The sequence below is a fragment of the Sprattus sprattus genome (assembly GCF_963457725.1).
Source record: "Sprattus sprattus genome assembly, chromosome: 3".
NCBI classification, from domain to species: domain Eukaryota; kingdom Metazoa; phylum Chordata; class Actinopteri; order Clupeiformes; family Clupeidae; genus Sprattus; species Sprattus sprattus.
Genome location: NC_137922.1, coordinates 4,105,090 through 4,128,190, shown reverse-complemented (window position 1 = coordinate 4,128,190; position 23,101 = coordinate 4,105,090). Strand labels below are relative to the sequence as shown.

At 39.9% G+C, this 23,101-nt stretch overlaps 2 protein-coding genes across 4 annotated transcripts; one reads left to right on the top strand and one right to left on the bottom strand.

Annotated features, from left to right (window-relative positions):
• Positions 1-1,697: 1,697 nt before the first annotated feature.
• Positions 1,698-10,900, bottom strand: ildr1a (immunoglobulin-like domain containing receptor 1a; the record flags this gene model as incomplete). Its single annotated transcript, XM_080834584.1, has 8 exons — positions 1,698-1,736; positions 1,863-2,551; positions 3,980-4,108; positions 5,129-5,275; positions 6,880-6,999; positions 8,563-8,712; positions 9,678-9,848; positions 10,894-10,900. 8 exons carry the CDS (start codon positions 10,898-10,900, stop codon positions 1,698-1,700), a joined length of 1,452 nt encoding a protein of 483 aa, XP_080690710.1.
• A 3,093-nt stretch (positions 10,901-13,993) lies between these two features.
• On the top strand, positions 13,994-19,611 carry hikeshi (heat shock protein nuclear import factor hikeshi). 3 transcript variants are annotated; one of them, XM_080835279.1, is made up of 6 exons: positions 13,996-14,054; positions 14,379-14,458; positions 16,567-16,804; positions 16,916-17,067; positions 17,161-17,279; positions 19,308-19,611. In XM_080835279.1, the coding sequence occupies exons 3-6, from the start codon at positions 16,654-16,656 to the stop codon at positions 19,360-19,362; spliced, it is 477 nt and encodes a 158-aa protein (XP_080691405.1). In that variant the 5' UTR covers positions 13,996-14,054; positions 14,379-14,458; positions 16,567-16,653; the 3' UTR covers positions 19,363-19,611. The 3 variants fall into 3 exon arrangements, with proteins under 3 accessions (XP_080691403.1, XP_080691404.1, XP_080691405.1); XM_080835277.1 differs by lacking the exon at positions 14,379-14,458 and having other exon boundaries at positions 13,994-14,313; XM_080835278.1 differs by having other exon boundaries at positions 13,994-14,458.
• The last annotated feature ends 3,490 nt before the right edge of the window (positions 19,612-23,101 follow it).

The following is a 23,101-nucleotide window of genomic DNA, read 5'->3' as shown; positions in this document are numbered from 1 at the left end:
AGAAACATCCATTAACTAGCTAATGTTATCAAGCTTAATATCCTTCTGGCTAAATTTAATTGAATGTTACAAGCCTAGTCTATGGGGCAAAAAGCTATAGCATGACGTGTAGCACACCTTAAACACACAAATAACCAACCATACACAGAAAAAACAGTCCCATTTATCATCTACGGAAAAAGTCAAAATATGAGAACAAAGCCTAAACCAAATATCTGTGTCAATACACCGTTAATCAATACATCAACAAACAACATCAAGATGGCAACATTTCTTTTTAACTGTTTTTTTTTTTTTTTTTTTAAGATGCACAGTAAGCTAAGAAAATATGTTATTTGCAGTTTTGACTGAATAAAGAAGAGAATATTTGTATAGCATGTAAGCACAGGCCTTTTGTTTTCTTTAGTTTGTGTTACTCTTTAAATATTAATTCTGCTATGAGATTCACATTTATCATTATAATACTAATGTCTTATATGCATTTGTACAGTTTTTGTATTTATTAAAATTGGTTTACTTTTACCTCTTCTTTAGTCACTATTATTATAAAGTAACTTTTACTTTAGTACAGCTTTTGCTTACTCCACCTACCACTGACAAAGACTCAGACAGCTTTTCACTTGCACATATAGATATAAGTGATTACAGGTGTATTTGTTATATTTTAAAAGGAATCCACTTCTTGATGCAGGTCTTAATCTGATCCTGATCTTTGAAATTATCACATTTGCAGCCGTAACAGCTACGTAACCCAGTGTGTATTTGTATTGTATTTATATTGTACATGTTTTTTTTATGTTTGTTGCGTAAAACTGTTTTGCCGTCCTGCCACAGCTTGCATAAGTGTTTGATTTAAGGGGAGGGATTCACATGCCTTTTCACACTACAGCCATTTTCTATTGGATTATGTGGTCAATAATCAATTTCTTTTTGTGAATAAATATTTCATTTAGTTATTTTAATATATTATGATGGCTGATGAAGAGCTGATCACATTTTACATCCGATTTATTGGGATTTTCACAACTATTGTGTATTAACAGTTTTATTTGTCGTGACGTTACTATACGTACTGTATTGCTAATCTAATATTATTGTGTATGTCACTGTGAATAAAAGTGTCTGGTTTCTTTCATCATCTCAGGATGACTTCACCCATAAGTATGCCTTTTTAGATCAAGCCCATTCAATGCCATTTTTCTTCTTTTTATTGAAGAACATTTTTGCATCAATATTAGCCATGACCGTTAGTTAACCCATCACCAAACAGTTGTTACATAAACTCTGTCAACATTATCATACATTTGGAAACAAATAAAGCTCAGAGCATTTTATCATTATCATCAGGTTATCATGAACACCGGTCAGGTGTTTAAAAAAAAAAAAAACTTAAAAAAAGCAATTAATGCTATTTACAGATTTCCCCCAAAATGAAGGTGTACGCATTTCCTAAAATATGTTAAAAAACAAGATGCACAAACAGACAAACTGATTTGTAAAAACACAAAAAACAATGTAGTGCCTTGGTATGGTATGGTACAAGGAGGAGAGACAAAAAGGTGACCCTTTCTATTTCACCCCTCAGCTGTGTACTTTTGGCCTTCTTCATAAAGCTGAATACAAGCAAGATATCTTTGGCTGGATGTGCATGTGGCCGAGAGTCTGTGACTTAATTACATGAGCTGAACAGTCCCATATCAGATCACTATGCTGGTGCCAGTGCGAGAGCTCTTGTCCTGGAGAACACAAAAGAAAAAAGGACTCTGTGTTAGTGTGTGACTGATTTTCCTGGGCAACACCAGTCAGCTGATGATATAGAATTGGAATATTTGTCCACCTCTCCTTCACATCTCCGTCCTTACCGAGTAGCGGTCATAGCGTTTGGCTGGCTTCTGGCCTGGCTCATACTCGCTGTAAGTAGGAGGATTTTCCCAGCCACCTCCTCGACCTCCTCTTGCACCTCCTCCTCTCCTGCTCTCCTGGTCGTTGGCGGAGCTCCATGACCCCCGTCTGCCAGCTGGAGGAGGAGGGGAGTATCTCCTGTCCTGTCTCGGAGGGCTGTGTCGCGGATCACTCCTAAAGAGATCATCACGAGAACGGGATCTTGGGCGATATCCAGCGCGCTCATTGGGATTGCCTCTCCTGCCACCATCACTCAGCACGTCTTCCTGGCTGTAGCTGCGGCTCATGGGGTAGCGTGGACGATCCCCATGGTTGCTAGAGGAACTGTTGTAGTGGTCATGGGGCCGCGGGGGTCTGTGGGCTGACGGGCCGTCATCCAGGGCAGACAGCATGCTAGGAGGTCCAGCAGAGAAAGGTACATTTCTGGGCATCTGCTGGGGTGGAGGGGGCATTATGTGTTGGGGGACAGAGGACTGATGCTGTATCAGAGGGCTGGTCGCATCCATTCCATGCACCTGGCTCTCCAGGAAATCAAGCATCTGATTTGTGCCGTGGGCACTGCCAACAGCTACACTGCCATTTCCCTGACCATGGTTTGGTGGGAAAGGCTGGGGTGCGGGGAGGGGCATGGGTGTTGGGTGGTGGGAGCCTGGGGAATGAAATAGATCAGTCACTGGTATGAGTCATACGAGTTCACTAGGATTTAAATAAGAAAATGTTATGAGGACATTTGGTGAACAACCATGTTTGTCACTGGCAACACAAAAACAAAAATCTGTTTGTAAAGGAGGGGCCATAGTAGAAATGTATAAAAAAAAGTATAAAAAATTAGCACTGAGGAGAAGAATCTTCAAACTATGATTAAAATAGTAAGCCTCTACTGCTGTGTGGAGCTGGATAACTCATCCCACCGCCAAAGAAACATGTCTTGTTTATGAAATTGGATTTTTAAAAGCTAACAAATAGTTTTAGGTAAACAAAATGTACTATAATAATAATTATTATTATTATTATTGTCATAAGTAGAGCATATTTACCTGTGTATAAACTGGGTAATATGACTTAGGTTAACCAATAGTATAGTACAGGGGTCTTCAACAGGGGGTCCGCGACCCCCAGGGGGTCCGCGGAGGTACTGCAGGGGGGTCGCGAAATCTTTGGTCGATAAGATAATTTTTTTTAATATTAAAAAAAAAAAAAAAAAAATATTAAAAAAAAAAAAAAAAAAAAAATTAAACCAATTTTTTTTTCCACAAATTTAAATGTCTTCCAAATCAGAATTGTATTTATTCCCTTTAAATTTACATTAACATAAATCCGACATATTGTAGCGAACATATAAATTGATCGAGAAGACGTTATCTTTCAGTCCAATCGACACATTCAGCTACCCACAGGAGCTCTCTCAAGCTGGGCACTGGTTCACTCACAGCACCTTTCATGCACAGGCACTAGCCAATCAGATCGCCTTTCTGCTCAAGTCTAAAGAGCGCGAAGGTCAAAAATAAAAGATGACGAACCAAACTCCATAGCTGGTCTTGTTTGTACCTATAAATTGTTAGTTTGACATTTGCTTAGATTTTAAAAAAAAATAAATAAATAAAGAGAAATAGACACTGTACAAGGTCAAAAAACGTTAATTGTAACTGAAAAATAAGTGAGGATTTGCGAGGTGTGTGAGCCTCCTAGCTAATGTTAGCAAGCTACTACCTACAATCTTAACAACTTGCTAGCGGTGTGATTGGTTTGTTGACCTGTCAATCTCACTATAACATCTACGTTGTCAACACAACTCCATGCGCCAGACTCCTCCTCCGTCATCCGTTGGATCGTGTCAGTCAGGAGTAATTGAAAAGAAGATACATCTCCTTAATGTGGGAGGATGTGTGCCATCAACACAATAACAGGGTAGCTATGTTTATTTGGCACTAGGCCCAGTATATTATAAACAAAATTTTATGCAATTTATATAGTAGGGGGTCCCTGCTCATCTCGCCATCAGTTTGGGGGTCCCTGGCCTGAAAAACGTTGAAGACCCCTGGTATAGTATGTACAGGTCAAAGGTTCAAGCTCTTACCTGCGTAGAGCATGGGGTTCATCTGGTAGGAGCTTTGTGAGCTTATGGGACCGTACATAGGTTGGCCACCATTCATCCAAGGAGACATCGCCTTCTGAGCGTCTTTTATCATCCGGTGCTGCATTACAGCTGCAGAACAAGTGTGTGTACATTTAGAAGTGAGGGACGGACAGATGTGTTAAATAACTAGTTTCTTCATTTGTGTAAAATGGAGGTATAAGAACCTGTTCTACTTATCCTAACAATTACATCCTAACAGGGGTGACATTAGCCATGGTCATCCCTTGTTGAACATGAGAGGCTGTGTAGCCATTTTACAATCTCATGAAGTTTGTCTTCACAACAGAGATTTGTTCAGGTGCTAACACTGGACTCAGGAGTCAAAGGCTTGAACTGCAATGCTTCTCTTTCACTTTGAATGGAAGGACGTTTTGCCAAACTGAATTGTAGTTTTGTTGCTTCACTGTGCTTGTGTAGCTTGTGCTGGTGAGTTGAGGAAAGTTAAATGTTTCAAGCGCCAGCCCAGGTGCCAAGCAATCAAAGCACATAGGCAAATATTCCAGTTAAATCATTATGCAGAAAAAACAATATATATAAAAATATATATTTTCCAGACATATAATTATATACAAATTCTAAAAATGGCCCCAGCCCAGCCAGAGTACTTTAAGCCATGTAAATGCTTAATTTCACCTATGTAAATCATGCAAATCAATTTTAAAAAGCATGTAACCAAAAAAGCCTCGCAAGAATACGGTTGTATGACAGAATTAACTGCAGCTTAGCAATGGATTGTTCAACAGCAGATGAAAACAGAATAATGTACCATTACATAGGGCGAAGTTTACTAGCTAGATTTTGTACTCTTAGTTTGACAAAATGCTGAGAGGGAATGAAGGAAGGAGACGCATGCTGCTGTGGTTTTATCTGACCAACTGCGTGACAACCAGTCTGACTCCTGCTCAACAGCAATGCAGTGCAATAATGATGGTGAAAACAATTATCTTTTACACATATCATGTACATTTTGTGTCATATTTCATTTTAAAATGACCTTCCAGAGAAATTATTGTATAAGGTATTGTATAAGGTACATTTTGACCTATATATGTGCATATGAAAAGTGTTGATGGAATAAAGGGTTGGCACCTTTCTCTGGACAGCAGCATTGCTGGGGGCAGCATGGGCAGCGCACGTAACAGCAGCAGTGCTGGGGGCAACACTGACAGCAGCACACACACAGGAGGATGAGGAGAAGAAAGCCACCAAGGACGATGAAGAGCACAGTCAACCAGTCTAAAAGAGAACAAACAGTTAGGGAGATCATCAGTTTCAAACTGGTCATTACGTGTCAAATCAACAGGTGCACAGTCAACCAGTCTACAAGAGTCAAACTGATGGAGATTATTTCCAAACACTGTTAATGACTTAAGAATATAATAATCAAGTGCCTTGTATTATTAATTACCTTCTATGAATCATGTACTTATGTAAGTAGGAACATGGCTTTTCTCTCTGTGTGTGTAACTAGAATATTAGGTGCCACTTAGTCTGCATATGAACAAGAGCATGTTTAGACCAGAGGTGATAAGAAGGGAACTGTGCTTCTTCCGACCTCCGAAAACTGCCATCCTTGCAAGACAGGGAGCCTCGGACGTGAGAAATCCACCACGTGGTTATCCCTGCTGAAAGCTAAACTTCTGACTATATAAACCTTGTGCGATGGGTTTATCATTGCCTTCACTTTCAGCCTTGTGCTGGGAGGGGAGCCCGATTGCAATTGTTGTTGTTTTTTGTCTAACAAATGTACTTACATGCAGCTCCGGAGTCCTGAACTAACTATGGTGAATTTTCGCCTATCACAAACAGTTAGGGAAATCATCCGTTTCAAACTGGTCGTTACATGTCAAATCAACAGGTGCCCCAACTCTGTGAGGAAGATGTACAGTGTGTACACAAATATGGATGAAACTAGCTCCAGTCAAGTGGAGTTACAAACTACCTTGTTAAACATTACTTTATCTCTGGCCAAATCTAGATCATTATATTTCCTCTACCGTGCTTGAAAGATGGCATCAAGCAATACAGCTTAATTTGTTCTGCGTCTCGTTAGGTTTCCTCTCTGTGAGCCAAACACCTCATCTTAAACTTTGACCCTGTTGCCAGCCATGACAACTTGCATTGTCTTAGCAACTACAGGCGTCATTATGTATCCAGTATGTCCATGTATTAGTAGAAGTAGTCAAATGTAGATTCTTATTGAAGATTACTAGCAAGATTGTGCTGTTGGTTGGACAAACACTGTGAGGGACTGAAGGATGTGTGTAAGTATCCCGGGGCTGTTTTCTGAGGACTTTCATACAGAATATGATTGTCCTGTAAAAACATGACACAGAGTGGACATTAAATCTTAACACAGAGTCTTGTGGATCATCCTTAGGTCGATATGATGGACACGCCACTCGGCCAATGGTTCACACCTTTTCCAGTGACCAATTTGTCGCAGAACCCTAGGTGGAAGCCATCCCTTGGTTGAAAGGGTCCACATAACATATAGTCAAAGTTAAAAAATAAAACCCATATGCACAATTTACTACAGTCATTTCAGACTATTAACCATGGTTTATAAATTGATTTTGTAAAAATGTCTGCAGTCAAGCGATGGTGGAAGGCATGTTACTGCCCATTTCATTATGTTGATACCAAATGGTCGTAGAGCATCGGCCTCTCAGGTTGTGGATGATTTTTATGGCATGTTGAGCCATATTTAACCCAAAAAAGTCATAGAATTCTATGTAATTTGTACGGGGACCCTGTGCAAAAACTTTGGATTGCATTATGAGACCAACACATGAACTTCTCTCTGATCATCTTAATTGGTCTATAATATGCCTACTCACGATAAACAATGAGTTTGATCTCTTTGTCCGAGTCTCCGCTGGTGTCCCCTGGGGCATCAATGGAACAGTAGTAGACTCCGTGGTCCCACCACATCACCTCATTCATGACCAGATCAGCTTCTGCAGAAATAGAAGAAAATGGTCGCTTGTGACAAATCCTCTGGAAAACTATTTTATATTAGACACAATAAACAGTACTGCATTATAAGATATGAAATGTAGAGGATGGGACATGTCACAAGCCATGAAACACTTTTTGTCATGATGTTCAACCTCACTACTGTAAAGGTAGTGTCAATAATGAATGTAATCCTCAACATCAATCTCTTCCAGCCAAATGTTTCAGGGGTTTTGTTATTAACTAGTTTCATTCTATCATCAATACCTTGCTAAAGACATTTGGCTTTGTATAACTGGCTGGTATTGAGGTAGAATAAGTCCAGTTCTGTTCCAAATTAAGAAGGAATCCCGGATGAGAAACGTATGTTTTGTTATGGTTGGCTGACATGGTGCACGCAAACTTGAGTTATACAAGGATAGCAAGGGTGGCAGGATACACAACAGCGCACAATTAACCAGGGACAGCCGCAACACGAGCACCTTTACAGTTCAAGATGCGCTGTCTGTAGCCCACTCCTGAAGACATTCCGCTTTAGTTCATCCCATAAAGATGGAAAGATTGAAGATGGAAGATTATTCCTCATGAGAGGGCTTGATAGCAGAAGGCTGTCCCTCTTATTGTGCCTTCTTATATTCTTGGAAATACAAAGAGACCTGCACTCTGTGAACGAATTGGTCTTGTTGAGCAGAAGGGGACAACTAATTCCTTGAGGTAATTTGGAGCTAAGGCGTTTACAGCTTTGTATGTTAGATGGAGTACTTTGACAACAATTCTACTTTTGACAAGGCAGTGCAGAAGGGCAAGTACAGTTGAGATATGTTCTTTTTTTTTTGTTCCAGTAAGTGTGTGAGTTGAAGTGTTCTATATAAGTTGGAAAGTCATTATTGAATTGTTGCTACAGAAGAGAATTGCAGTAGTTTAATCACGACATAAGAGTGGATCTTGCAGGGATGGGACTTTTTTGATTTTGGTCTCATGATGATTTGGACAAGCATGCACCATCTCTTTTTTTATGCTGCTATAGGCCTAAGCTACCAAGGTGTCATGCTGTACACCTTACTCCTTTTTCTGAGCCATCTATCTGCTATGTGGCTACAGTCTCTTAACTTCTCACTCCCTGTAGTAGGACTATTGTTTGCTTTCTGAAGGCTTTGACCATTGTACCCCAGCATTATCACTTACATACTTTAACATATGTAATGCAACTAGGATACCTGATTTTTATTCTCTCACTGTAGACCATCTCCATTGCGAGGTACTGCTGCACTGCACTGATCCCCTTAAAAGTTCTCTGCTTTCCATTTAAAAAAATGTTCCACTACAAACAGTTTACAATCTATCACAAACAGATATTGCCAGCCTGCCTACCCATTATGTGTCGTTTGTAAGATAAATTATAGCTTGATAGCTAGCTACCGGGCTGAGCAACCATTATTGTCACCCCCAATTTTCTTTGCCCGTGTCACCAATATGCACACTCTTAGATGTTTAGGCCTTGAGTTCTGTAAAGTACCTTGACAGACAATATTCAGATGGGTAAGGGCTCCGTGCATAAGACTCACTGTTCCGGATGGAGATCTTGCGCTCGCGATACTCTCCGCCCAGTATGGCCTCATTGCTACCCCTCTTCTGGGCGACAACTCGAACTTTGCGCTGGCGGTCCGGACAGTCATTCGATGGATCCTGACCCAGTTGGATTGCTGCTTGGTATGCTACAAAAGAAAACAGGTGAATGTTAGTGTCAGTGATCTGTTTTCAGTACTATTTAGTGCTGCCGATTCCACAAGGGCCAGCTGGAGTAGCAGCAGAAGCAGTCGTTTTCTGTCTGTTGGCTCAGCAGTGGTATGGGGGCCACACTAGAACCTTGGGAGCAGAGTGTTGGTTTCAATGAAACTTGGTTCAACTTTATGCTGAAACACAATGCTCTTCATAGGTTTGGATATCCTAGTAATATCCTTTTGGGTAAGTCTCCCCTCTCAGCAGCCATCAAAACTCCACATTAGATGGTCAAACAAGATCCGGCTCCTATCTAAATGGGGAGAGAACCAAAACTCCACATTAGATGGTCAAACAAGATCCGGCTCCTATCTAAATGGGGAGAGAACCAAAACTCCACATTAGATGGTCAAACAGACATTAAAAGAACGTCAAGTGAATCTGTGTTCAAATCTGACATACATTTTCCAACCACTGAAAAAAGGCTAAAAAGATTTTATGTTACATGTTTATTTTGTGTCCTGGCTATTGCTATGGTAATGGTAGAATAAAACCACCACTCCACCACTTCTCCATTACGCACTCATCCATTCATTTTCCCCATCATCGATTTGTCTCCTCCCTAATAATGTCTCAGACTTGAAGCATTCGGACCAATTTAAAGGTTCTAAATGTGCTCATACTGTGAATATCAATTATCACTTTGCAACCAGACAGAACTTTGCCTAAACAGTACATCACACTTTGTTATTGCTGCTTCTTTGTTTCAAGTCTGATCATTGCTTTAGACTTTTTGCTTTTGGGGCTTTTGATGAACGTGTGAGCAGCAGAAGTAAAATGTGTTGTTTGTAAATAGACAATACAACTAATTTGTACAATGTACAGGAGGAAATGACATCATGGCCCTGCCATGCCAATAGCGGAACTATCTAGTAGTGCAAGTGGTGCACTGAGGCTTCACCTGTTGAGTAATATTCCAGCACAGGATCCTGGCAGAAAGACTTGTAACGCCATGTTACCAACACGTCCTGCAGATTGGCTGAGGTGGAGTAGTCACAAAGCAAAGTGACCGAAGAAAAGAGTGCTGTACTTCTCTCTGTCTGGGGTACATTCACCTGGATTGCTAACACGTCTGCGTAAACGAAAGAGAGGGAGGAGAGGACATGTGTGAGAGGAGAGGGGTGAGGGGAAAACAGTGGCTCAACCTGAAAAACAGGTAAGTCAGGCAAAGGGAGCAGGAAATTCTTTCAGATCTCAGTTTCACTAGGCCAACACAACACCATAATGTTTCACCTTTAAAGGACTCACACACCTTAAGCACTCTCTGGTCTAACACATAGAGCTATTTATTTAAGTTTTATGAGAGTTTAAGTTTTATACTTTGGATTAAACTTAATGTAAATATCCTTAAGGAGTTAGCTCCATCTCATTATTATCATGGGTTGATCCTTAGCCTATGAGTCAACATCCTCATCCAAATAATAGAGCTTTGTTTGCCCCAAAACAAACCATGAGACAATTTACAAGGCCAAAAAAACTGTAAGTAACGATGTTTTTGTCACGAATTCGTACAACAAAGGCAAAGACATTATATGCACACAGATATTATTTCGGTAAACTAACTAGTAGCTTAAATAAATCCCTCTCAGGTGACCGATACCGGGTGTGAAAGGCACAGAAACACGATGATCTCCGGCTACACTGAGCAGGGCATTAAGGCTGGTTTAAACTATTTATTTTGTTCCATTCTCCATTGAATTAGACTAGGCTATGAAGCACTTGGCCTGATATCGTTTTATCTGACAAGTTCATCTTGGACCTGATTAAATACAAACGTCTCAAATCGGACGAAATTACCTGTATGCAGGAAGTCTAGAATCAACAGAGTCAGTATCAGACGACCCATCCTCTCCGACAAAATAACAATTGCTTATAATGAAGAAAAAGCATCCAATGATCCAATAATTTAAAAGGTAAAATCTTAATGACCAGAAGTTTCTGGAAAAGCTTTCAAGACACAATACATGTATCCGACTCTCTCCACCGCGAACCAATTCAAAATTATAGCTATACCCTGCGTGTTTTTGGTAGCATCTTTGACCACACCCCGAAACAGGTAAACTTAATGACGTCGCCTTGAGACACAGTTTCAACCGCAAAGGGTAGGCGTATGTTACCCGTCATTTCGATTACATATAGTGCAACGTTTGAAGTTTAGTTATCTGATTTTCTAAAAGGACGTGTTACGAGGATTTAATTCACCCGATATCAAGGATGCAACTTGCTGTTTTCTAAGCATTAGTCAGGGCATATTTTGAGGATATTCAGCTGCGCTTTGGTGGATGCGGGATAGCACCCGGTTACCTCCCATGCGGGCATGATGACGCTGAAAACAACTGCTGCTCCATGCACCCGTTAGCTGTTAGCCAAGTTGAATTGTAGTCTGAAATGGCCAAGAAAGAAAGCGAAATCTAGGAGTGTTTTGTATTAATAAGGGGAAACTGGAAGAGAGGTTTTTGTTTTATATTGATAGCAAAGTGATTCCTTCTTTTGTAGAAAAAACTGAAAAGTTTAGGTAGGTGGAGTGACTGAGGACAGGTGTCAGAGCTTAGATCATTCATTTGATACGGCCATCAGTACTGTTGAGTAGACCTTCTTGCCTGGTAAACAGAAATGATGGTGCTTGCAGGCATTAGGTGGCCTTTGACTGTATGAAGTTGCTATTTTTAGAGGTAGATAAACTTGAGAGAGTCATGAATAAGGCAGTTATTATAGGCAGTTAGTCCTTATACTCACCCATACATGCATAAATGGGCATGCACCTCCCTACCTGCAAGAATAAATTACTCCCCAAACCTCCACCTGCACCCTCAGGTCTTCAAACAGCTCGCTCCGCCGCGTCCCCAAAACTAATCTCCGCACCATGGGCGACCAGGCCTTTTTTTTCAGGAAGGCATTTCTGGCCTGATGTTAAATCTAGAACCAATACGTTTTCTATTATGCTTATGTTAACTAATTTTTTATATATTATTGTATTATTATAGTTAATTTCTAATATGTAGGCACTCTGAGATTCTTTTGAATGAAAAGTGTGTTAAAAATAAAATGAATTATTATAATTATTGTAGTTAGGAAATGGCTTGGGTTGTCTTGGTGTCTGAATACTGTACGTTCTGCTTTGTATGGAAAAGGAATTTTTGAATGAATGAGCAGCTGGGCGGAGGAGTTTTATTGTGCTAAGATCACAGTATAGGGAACCAGTCAAGAACACTGCATTACAGCATGCAGTATAGGGATTCCATTGGGCAGGTACAGAGTGGAAGAGGGGGGTTTGGACTAGGTAGGAAGCATGGGGTAAGGCTACATTGGTGGAGAGGAGGCAGATGGTAACTGGCTTTGATCCCGAGCAAGAAGAGGAAACTAGACGAGCAGCAGCAGGTTCTTAAGCGAAGCCATGGGCAATGGATGAATTGGCATGGTGTTAGGACAAAGGAAGATCGGCTGGAGATTACTTTGTACTATTGATGCTAACCACATTAAATACATTGTTGGAGCCACTTATGATGTCCTCCCAACTCCACAGAACCCCAGGGTGGGTGAAGACAGAAGCTGAAGGCTGTGTTTGGGTGTTGGGTTATTAAAACATATTTTGTCTGGATGTATAACTATAGTCCCTATACTATGGATGTATAACTAAAGCCTGACCCAGGGACACAACACATGGAGACATAATCAGGTTTTAAGGTCATAAGCATGTTTGTTTGAGAACAATTAGTTCATGTTGACTTATTGCTGGTTAGTGGCAGAAACAGTGGGGAAGTTGAGACCAGGCACGTGCAAACAGTACTGGCAAAGAAAATGTGCAGGATTGGAGATCGCTGGCTGATGTTGGTAGACAACTTCAAGTTCCACAGTGTTTTGTTGGGACCACTATGAGACCAGACAGGTGTTCTGTTCTGAGTGTGTGTGTGGGCACTGTTTAGCTTTTAGAGTTAATGATTCCCTTTGAAGATGCGAGGAAGCATTAGTAAGGAACAGGCCAAAATGTGGGGAACTGGTAGTGGAAGCAAGACAACAAGGTTGGCAATCACACACAAGTGAAGTGTAAATAGGTGTTGAAAAAGCAGGGCAATGGTTGTGGTTGAGAAACTAGCAGACTAGTTGCGGTCATGAAGTAACCTGAACCAAAACTGACAAATGTGAAAAAAAGGCGTGTCTTTGTATCTGTGTTCTCTGGTAGTGGCATGTGTTCTACCCCACCGTGAGTATGGATGGGGGTGGGTCTGGGCCACCAGACACCAAGGTGGAGCTCTCTGGAGGTGTTGTGGACCTAATTCAACGGAACACTGATGAATGAAGTTCAGAAAACCTCAGTGCAATGCTCACAAAGCCAGCTTTGTTGTTTTTTTTATCCTGTTGCTCAGGTTCTATGGTTCTCATATTGTTGTGTTTGGCCCTTGTGCGCTACAGATCATGTATGTTGTACTGTGAAGGAGTGCCTTTACAGAGCCTGGGTTTAAAATGTGGCACGTTTTGCGCCTTTCACCAGTCAGTTGAGCACTGTTCTGCGCAGGACCTATGGTTGGCCAGTTGTTATATTGGTTAGGTTAGGTTGAGGGGTATGACTACTAGCCTGTGACAGTGAGAGGATTGTCCTTTGTGGGAAGTCCCTGATAAATAGCAGAAGTTCATCAGTAGCTGATCAGTGTAGGCCTAGTGTATGTGATTCGGCTGGGGCTTTCAATGTTCTTGTGTCTACAAAGGCTATTCAGGCCTCAATATCTATATATTTTCTAAAATGTATGTTAAGAGGATTTCATTTCCCCAACTATCAAGGATGCACAATTTGTTGTTTTCCCAGCCACACAATTTAAATTTTATTAGTAAGAAGTTATTGTAAGCCAAGTCTATTTACCTTTTATTATAGCCTACCTTTCAACTCTAAAGTAGTTGTCATGACTCATAATGAAATGAAAATACCTTTTCTCTTGTAGTTAGAATTTTTGGATACGTAATTTTCCAGGATTTATATGGAGAACCAAATGCCTCTTTTCAACAACACTAACCGGTTCTTTGTTTTGAAATCATTTCAAGCCTTTTACAGCTTGGCTTGTATTTCCCAACCTCTACATTTAGTGTGCCTTTGATATCACGTACAGTTTGTCAAATGAGCATTTGTTTAATTAATTTTTCTTCATTGTATAATTGAAAACTAATTAATAAGTTTCCACTTTTATTTTGAAAAAAAAATTGACGGATGGCGGCCATATTGTCGCTGGCTACACGCTGCTACTATCTTCGTCCATGATCACACATGAGCTCCTAAATCGAATATACTGTAAGGGCTTTCGAGTGGAAGTGAACGCATACTTTTTGAATGGCTTGTGTAAAGAAAACATGGACCATTCTGGTAGTACGTTAGTAACGGTGACAGTGACTGATCACTGACAAATCCCTCTCAGTATTGCTGTTGACGCGAGCCAAAAAAACAGCTAACAACATATTTACATATTTCACTTGGCTTACTAAAGCATATTTACCAAGTTAGCCACCTTGCAGAATACAAAATGTTTGGATGTCTCGTCGCGGGCAGACTGGTAAGTGTAAGAAATGTTTGTTCTAATTTAACGCTCTAAAATGCCATCGTTAAATGACGTTTCAGCATGCCTGGTGTAATCATGCTGTCATCGAAGTTTGACGTCTGGCGGATCAGATGGCTGCAACTGAACTCAAAGCACAACGGTAACAAATTGGGCATCGTTTACGTGGAAGTAGCCTAGTGAATTACTTGATAGTAATTATTACTATTTGTTATAAGAGATGCCTATGAGCAACTCCGAGCGAAAGTGTGGTAGCCCTGGCAAACCCATGGACATGTGGGTGATTTACATTTTGCAGTCCTAAATGTGCCGAGAAAACTTTTTGGGAAAGTTCAATTTACCTGTCTGAACAGACAAGATAATGGAGTAGACCATAAGTCGGTCGTAAGTTATTAGTCTTTTTGTGTAAGCATTTTGTCCAGTTAAGTGTGTCTGAAGTGGGCTCTTACACTTGCGCACGGTGGCACACGCCAAAAATGAAAATCGGCTGAGGAGTTGATGTCTCTGAAAGTTATGGCTAGCAATCAAAAAACGTCCGCGTCTGTTGTCATGTCCGCGTCTGTTGGATGAGACAGTGTTTTTGTGCACCGTAATGACTGTTGGTAGATGGAGGGATGAAAGAGATGTCTGCTTTTATCTAAATCATGCCAGATGAGGTCATCACTGTCACGGAGCTTGTGCTTATCTTTAAGCCAACATGGGGGGGGGGGGGGGGGGGGTGTGGACCACATGGATCAGCTAAGGAACTTCTATATCGGAGGAAGAACAGGGAAGAAATGGTGGGATATTTAGTTTTGGGGGATTTGGAATATTGCCTAGCTGAATGCATATATTGTGTGGGGAACACTTTAGAATATAAGGTAGTTGGTGGCCAAGCAGCGAAGCTGCGAAGCCACCTTATGGTTTTCTATTTATTATTATACATCATCTTCCTCTGCCATTGGCAGCCCCTAGAACCGCATGAAATTTGGCACACTTGTTGGGACCAGTCCCCTTATCAATTTCACCAAGTTTCATGTCTCCCACTCCAACCCTTTAGCGCCACCAATGGGTCAAATTTGAAGAAGTGTTTACACATGTTACTTTTGAACCAAATGCTGCATTTTTTCCAAATGAGGTATCGTTGGATTCCCTGGATCAAGACAAGTTCAACGCACCCTATGACATCATAAACATTTATAGAGATTCTCTGCTTATTGCAATGTTAAGGAAAAGGGTTTTTTCGCTCCTCCTCCTACAATTCTTGTCGAATCTTCTTCAAAATTCCCACACATCATCTTCAGACCAAGCCTCACAAAGGTTATGCCCTGGCGTTTTGATTTTCACAACCGTTTGTTAGTTACAGTCAATCAAATTCATGTGGCTGAATTTATTTGGCCACCATTTTGAATGTAACGTTTTTGGTGAATATCAAATATTAACCAAATTTGGCACACTTTTTGGGACCAGTCCCCTCATGAAATTCACCAATTTTCATGTCTCCAATTTGAACCCTCTAGCGCCACCAATGTGTTAAAGTTGAAGATGTGTTTATATACATCACTTTTGAACCTCATGGTCAAAAGTGGTGAAATTTGGCACACACTTTGGGACTAGTCCTGTTCTAAAATCAGTGCAAACCACAGCCTCTTGGGGCTTATTGCTTAAATAATTCCCTTGTCCTCTCAGTAATTTGATGCAGTGTTCTTCTAGAACTCTTGGTGTATAATCCACACATGAATACAGTTGATCCATTTGAACTGTCATATCATATATCCTAGGCTACTTCACTGTGCTGTTTGTTATATTACCTCTTCTTATTGCCGCTCCCAGCAGGTTATCCACAAAGGAACACTGGTGAAGTTAATTGTCATGACATACAGCTGTGCTTTACTTTGGTGCATTTCATTTTCCAGCAGTGTAGATGGTATTTTTCTCTGCATCATTTAGGACTGACAAATGCTGACACTTGGTATGACGTGTAGTCATTTGATTTCAGGTTTTTTTTTTCTGAAAATACCAGGGTAAAGCTTCAGAATTATGTCAATAACTCTGAAATAGAAAAATCTTTTCAATGTTTTTGGGAGTTGGCTAGAATAGAATGTTACTGGCATTCAATGGGTTTCTGCAGACCACCACACATAGACGTGTTGGCAAAATATCACTATATCTGCTCATGCTTTTGTTTGAGTCTGTACATTGATTGATTGTGAAATTGATTGTGAATTCACGTTGGAGCTCTGGCTTGCTAGTAAACATTCTAACCTTTAGGTCCAAACAGATGCCCAACAAGTGGCCAACGACAAGTTTATTTTCAACCTGCCTGACTACGAAAGCGTCAACCACGTTGTGATCTTCATGCTGGGCACAGTGCCGTTCCCCACAGGCATGGGTGGAGCTGTGTACTTCTCTTTTCCCGACCCAAATTCAGGACAAGTGTGGCAGCTTCTAGGCTTTATAACAAACGAGAAGCCCAGTGCTATATTCAAAATATCTGGTCTAAAGGCTGGTGAGTCCAGTCATGGGTATTTGTGAAGTCTAACCAAATAAAATGTTTAATATGAGGTCATTTGTAAAATGAGGTGATATTCAGTGTGGTCAACTCTCCTCTCCCCTATAGGTGAAGGTGGAGTGCATCCCTTTGGGATGATGCCGGTGTCTCAAGCCCCTTCAGTAGCACAGGTTGGGGTGTCAGTAGAGGCAGTGGATCAGCTAGCTCAGCAAACTCCAGCAGCTGCAGCAGCCGTCTCAACACTAGACACGTTCACCCAGGTGTGTATAGAATACACATTCATCTGTAGTCAAGTTCTTGGTGTTGTCTGTAAATTCTGGAGCAATGGTTATGTCTTTCTCTTTTTTTTATAGTTCACCCAGAAGATGCTTGAGAGCTTGTATAATTTCACCTCATCCTTTGCCGTGTCCCAGGCTCAGATGACACCAAATCCATCGGAGATGTTTATTCCTGCAAGTTCTATTCTTAAATGGTGAAGTCAATGACACACACGTGTTATGCCAATTTAGATCTCATTCATTTCATACATAAATCATTCACTGCAAATTTCTGCTAAGTTGATGAATCTTGAATGCTGTAGATGAATGCTGTGGATAATTTTTGACATTCAGTCTACATTGTTGATATTAATGGCAAAAACGGGTGTTTTAAAAAAGTTTTTAACTATTCCTCCCAAAATTGGAGCTTAGGCTCAGGGGTTCGACTAAAGCTGCAGCAGTACTCGAAGAATGCTTCCTTGCAGTTTGCGGCATCTGGGGTTCATGTGAAATAGACCCGTTTCTTTTTATTTATTAATACATATTCATTTAAAGGAAAATGGATGTATTTTTGTATCTGTAAATCAGACTCCATCAAAACTTCTCTGGGAATAATATAAAATATTATAAAAGTGTAACATATGGCCCCTTTTGATAAGAAGAACAATGTATATAGGCAATATAAGGGTAGTGTAAAGCTAGGGTATGTTGTAAAGGTACAGCAAAGAAGTTAAAGTCTATTTTGTTTGGCCTATTACATTCAGTTACAAAGACAAAGTAAAAATGCTTGCCATGCTTGTTAGTATAATATATTTTGGTGCTGTGAGATTGTGCATCAAAAAATACTGCATCATTTTTACTAAACATTAAACTTTAAAAAAAAAAGTGTAATGTTAAAATGTTTAAATTTATTTAAAAAAATCCCTTACTGCACAGGGTACCCCGGTAAACTTGATTTTAAATATAGTGTGATTGTGTACACTGGTAAACTTGATTGTCAATAAAGTGCGATAGTGTACAATGGTAAACTTGATTTTAAATATAGTGTGATTGTGTACACTGGTAAACTTGATTGTCAATATAGTGCGATAGTGTACAGTGGTAAACTTGATTGTAAATAAAGTGTGATAGTGTAAACAAACAAAGCAATGACAAGCGCATGTCTGGTTAAAGTAATGTCACACATATTCCATACAACATACCTAGTACAATTGTCTGGATAGAAATATGCACCCTAACATTAACTTCAACTGGGAGAAAATCTAAAAATAGAATGTGCATAGCTATTGCTCCTTTATCTGCATAATGGGCATGTAGCAGCCATCTACCCTATTCTTACACACACTTCAAACTAAAGATCTCAACGTAGCTAAATACACAGTACGTTTCACTTCATAGCAATGCAATTCAACCACCCCTAATAACAAATGTCTAATGACACATACTTACTTTGGTCCTTCATGTACAACTTTAACCCTGAACAGTAAATTGTACATCTGTAGTTGTATAGTACAGCTGAACAAGGAGCACACTGAGCTTAAGGCAGTCTCATTGAAACTCTGCTCACAAGAAGAAATCACTGTGCACTTGATCAGAATACTACTGAATACTAATCAATACTATTAATAATAATAATGATATTAGAATACTAATCAATGGAGAAACATGAAGGAGCAAACTGAAAAATGTCATTCTGCTTACCATATATCAGTAACTGAATATTGTCCATCCACATTTGACCATATTTAAACTTGTGTTTGTGGGGTTGGTTAATGATATCCCCACGGTTGGGATTCAGACATGCGGGGTTCACACAGCTGTGGAGATATCCTTAACCAAGCCCACGAACATGAGGGTCATGTTGCTTTTATGGAACAGTTCTACTACCAACTAATTAAGTTTAAAAACAAAGTGCAAGAATGTGGGAAAGGGCAGTATTTCTATGTCTCCTGAATAACTATTTCTATGTCTACTGAATAACTGGCTATTTCTATGTCTCCAGAATAACTGTCTATTTCTATGTCTCCTGAATAACTGTCTATTTCTATGTCTCCAGAATAACTGGCTATTTCTATGTCTCCTGAATAACTGTCTATTTCTATGTCTCCTGAATAACTGGCTATTTCTATGTCTCCTGAATAACTGTTTCACCTCACACTTACATTTTTGTAACCATAGCTCTGCGTCACACTTGAGAGTGTGTGAATAAGTATTCATACCAGTGTTCTTCATTCTTGCCACAGGTATGAGAATTTCCAGAGACGAATGCAGCAGAACCCCTACTTCTGGAAGTCATGAAATATTTGTAAACATTGAATGATGCCTCATAAAATATTACTGTGATCGAGCAGAGACCAGCTTTAGTAACCCTTACAGTGAACACCATGACTCTTCATAAGCCAAGAGACGGGACATTTGTGTATTGACATGAGTGATTTTGCAAGTCACACCATGGCATCTGATGCACGACAATGGGGGGGAGTTCCTATGGTGGCTGTCAAATGCCATAATAATTTATATTCTATATATACTAATAGATGCCACTAAATCTGCTCACTAGTTTTTAAATGGCATGGATATATCTTTTTATCTATTAAACATTTTTTTTATATGTTTATTGGTTTTCATTTTTTTAGCACACACACAATCATACTTCAAACAAGCACACACATCAAAAACACAACACAAAGATACAACAACATCGGCTCAGCTACACAAATAATTCAGATAAGGTTCCCAAACTTTATAAATTTGTTTAGATTTGGAGTGTGTCACACATGTCAGGTATTCTAGAGGTATTAAATCAAACAAAACATTATGCCAGCCCTTAACAGTTGGCTGTCTATCACTTATCTAATGCAATAATATATTCTTTCTAGCTGCATATGTAAGAATAGAGAACACTACATATCTAGCAGGGAGACTTAGAAAAAGGGACATTGGATCCATCTGTAATTTTTGTCCAAGTATCTTTTCAATTTCTGTTAAGACATGAGACCTTTTCAGGTTACGGCATGACCAAAGGCAATGGGTTAGAGTACCAATCTCTGTTTTACATTTAAAACAAATTGGCCACAAAGTTGGATTAAAATGATGTCTGCGGTTGGGGGATATTTGCATTCTATGTACAAATTTTAACTATAGATTTGGCTCGATTACAGACTGAAATTGATTTAGCATACACCCAAATATCGTCCCACTTATTGTCATTGATTGTAACAGAAAGTTCGCTCTCCCACCAAGTTCTTGCAAAGCCACAGTGGACAGAGTACGCATAGCTCCGTAGAGTAGACTGATAGACAATCTCCAAGGTGTTCCAAACAATACGTTCTCAAGATGAGATGCACCAGGGTTATCAATTAGAGTTGTACTGTGCAATATATAATGTCTTATGTGTAAATAACGAAAGAAGCTCTGTCTGGGGATATTATATTTCTCAACCACTTGGTTAAATGACATTAATGTATTATCAGAAATTAGGTCTTGTATTATCAGAAATTAGGTCTATCTATTATACATATACATTGCACTCAAATGCTGTTTCTGTCATTGTTATGCTTTATAGTATAATTTAATAAAGTATTGTTCTCATTGTTTTGAGTGGACCACGGTTAAAGGGTGTTTTAGAACATTAGGGGCCTGATTTACTAATATGCGAGCGCTTCTTAATCTGCGTTCGCAAATTAACGCACGGTGTTTTTGCGCATTTTACTTGGTATTTATCAAGCCAGATCTGCGCTGGGCAAACTGTGCTTACTCCGCCCTTTAAAGAGCCTGATTTACTAAGATTGATTTGCGAACGCATCTTTGCCAGGCGCACATTAACGCACGGTGATTCCCCGCATTTTCCGTGATATTTATCAAGTCAGATACGCGCTGGGCAATCATTATTTAGCGCGCCGTTAAAAGACTGGAGAACTTGCCAGCAAGTTACTGCCACCATGGAGATTCGAGGAAGAAAAAACTAAGGTTCAGCGAATAGATAGCGAATAGATAGCGAGATAGATGTATTGGTTCACGTTCGCTCAATCACTGAACCTGATTCAATGGGTTATATTGTTGTTTTGCCCGCCATCATCTACAGCGAGATGTTTAAAAGAACACGATTATAAATAATATGCTATTGGTGGCATTAATGCATACACTGTCTATTATAACAATATATATGTGTACATGGCGAGATTAATACGTTCTACAAGGGACATGGGTTCACTACAATATATCCCCACTGAAACAAATACATTTACCAAGTAGACAGGCCTCTCCAAAATCACCGTTGCTCAATCATGGATAAATGACACTATTCCGAAAGATAAAACTGTCATGGACAGACCACTACCACGTAAGTAATGGTCATGTTGGCATCACATATGACCTGGACATTCATTGAATATGTGTGCTTTCTGTTTCGGTAAACGTGTTCGCGGATTGAAGGTGGGACTGTTTGCATGTGGGTGCGATCAATTTCTCCAATTACGTTCGGAAAGTTTAATTTCATATATATGAATATATGAATTATACGAGTTGAAACAAATATTTCTGTTCGCTGTCTCTGTCTATGTCTTTGCCTTGCTGCTGCCATATCAACGTTTTCAGACTCAGTGGAAATGCGCATGGTTAAGACGTGCTTTTATGAGGCGGAGAATTAGCGTGCAAATCAGAGATGTGCGCTCGCCGGGCAGTTTAGTAAATACCACGCAGTTCATCATTAGGCGCACTCCTCCCATTAAATAGCGCTACACGCCTACGTTACCACCCACGTTTCCGAACCATCCCACCTGTTTGCAGGTACACACCCTCAAAGCGTTAATATGCGCTGCGCCAGCTTAGTAAATACCGTTTTTCGTTACGACCGCTATTTTACGCCAGAAAATGGGCGCAATCCTGTTAGTAAATCAGGCCCTAGGTGCATTCCATGATGCTCTGCCAAATGTCACCACGAGTGGGCGCTGGCCTTCAGCCCGAACCACAACACACAAATAAAACAGTCAGGCCTTCAGTATAAACAGCCTGTAAAGAATGTAGATTAGACATAACAAACACAAACAGTAAAAACAGCCTATAAAGAATGTAGACTAGACATACATAACTAAAACACAAACAAAAAAAGGTAATCTGCATTACCAAATCCATCAAATTCTTTATCCTTGTCGACATCAATCAAATTCCGATCATTCATAATGGCAGCTTGCTGCTACATTTTCCTCTGCTGTGCCATGGTTTGGTCCTTGTGTAACACCCTAGCTCAGGGGTCTCAACTCAAATTACCGGGGGGCCAATGAGCATCCAGTATGGTCAGTGGGGGGCCAGATTTTTTTGATCTCTTGGCTCGCCTATCATAATACTGTAGATACAGATTTTTTTTTTTTTTTTGTGGCTGCACAGACAAATTTCGTTATTATCTAATGCACAATGACAAATAGTCTATTCCAGACCACTTTTGAGTGTGGAAAATGTACCATGTGTGAATATATACTTATGAAATTTAATATATGGAATATATTTATGAGTAATTTGAGTTTGAGACCCATGCAGTAAAGAAAGGCTGTTACAGGGTTTTCCCAACAGCAAATGTACTTTCTTATATTGGTGTTTTGACGTGTAAAAGGGCTGCATGCTCAAGTCTGAGTCATCAGTGCTCATGTCAAGGCCGAGTCACGAGTCCTGGAAATAAGGACTTGAGTCTAAGAACTCAGGTCCGGGACTCGCATCACTTGCATCAGTGTCAGGTTTAATTGGCAGATAATAGTAGCAAATAATATAATTTTACTAATTGATCAACCAAAGCTATAGTTTCATTATCCAAAATGTTGTCAATTCCAGTTCCAGTAAGTGACGGACTAGGGCCACTGCTACAGTAAGTCATGAATACATCTCCTTGTCTTCCTCTCTGATGTCAATGAAACAGTGCTCTGCCCACAAAAGCTTTCTTCTGCTGAGGTCATCATTACACCTATAAATCCTATAAATTGAAGAAATATTCACAACCACAGGGAAAATAATTTTACCTGATTTCTTGATGGACAAGAAACAGTCA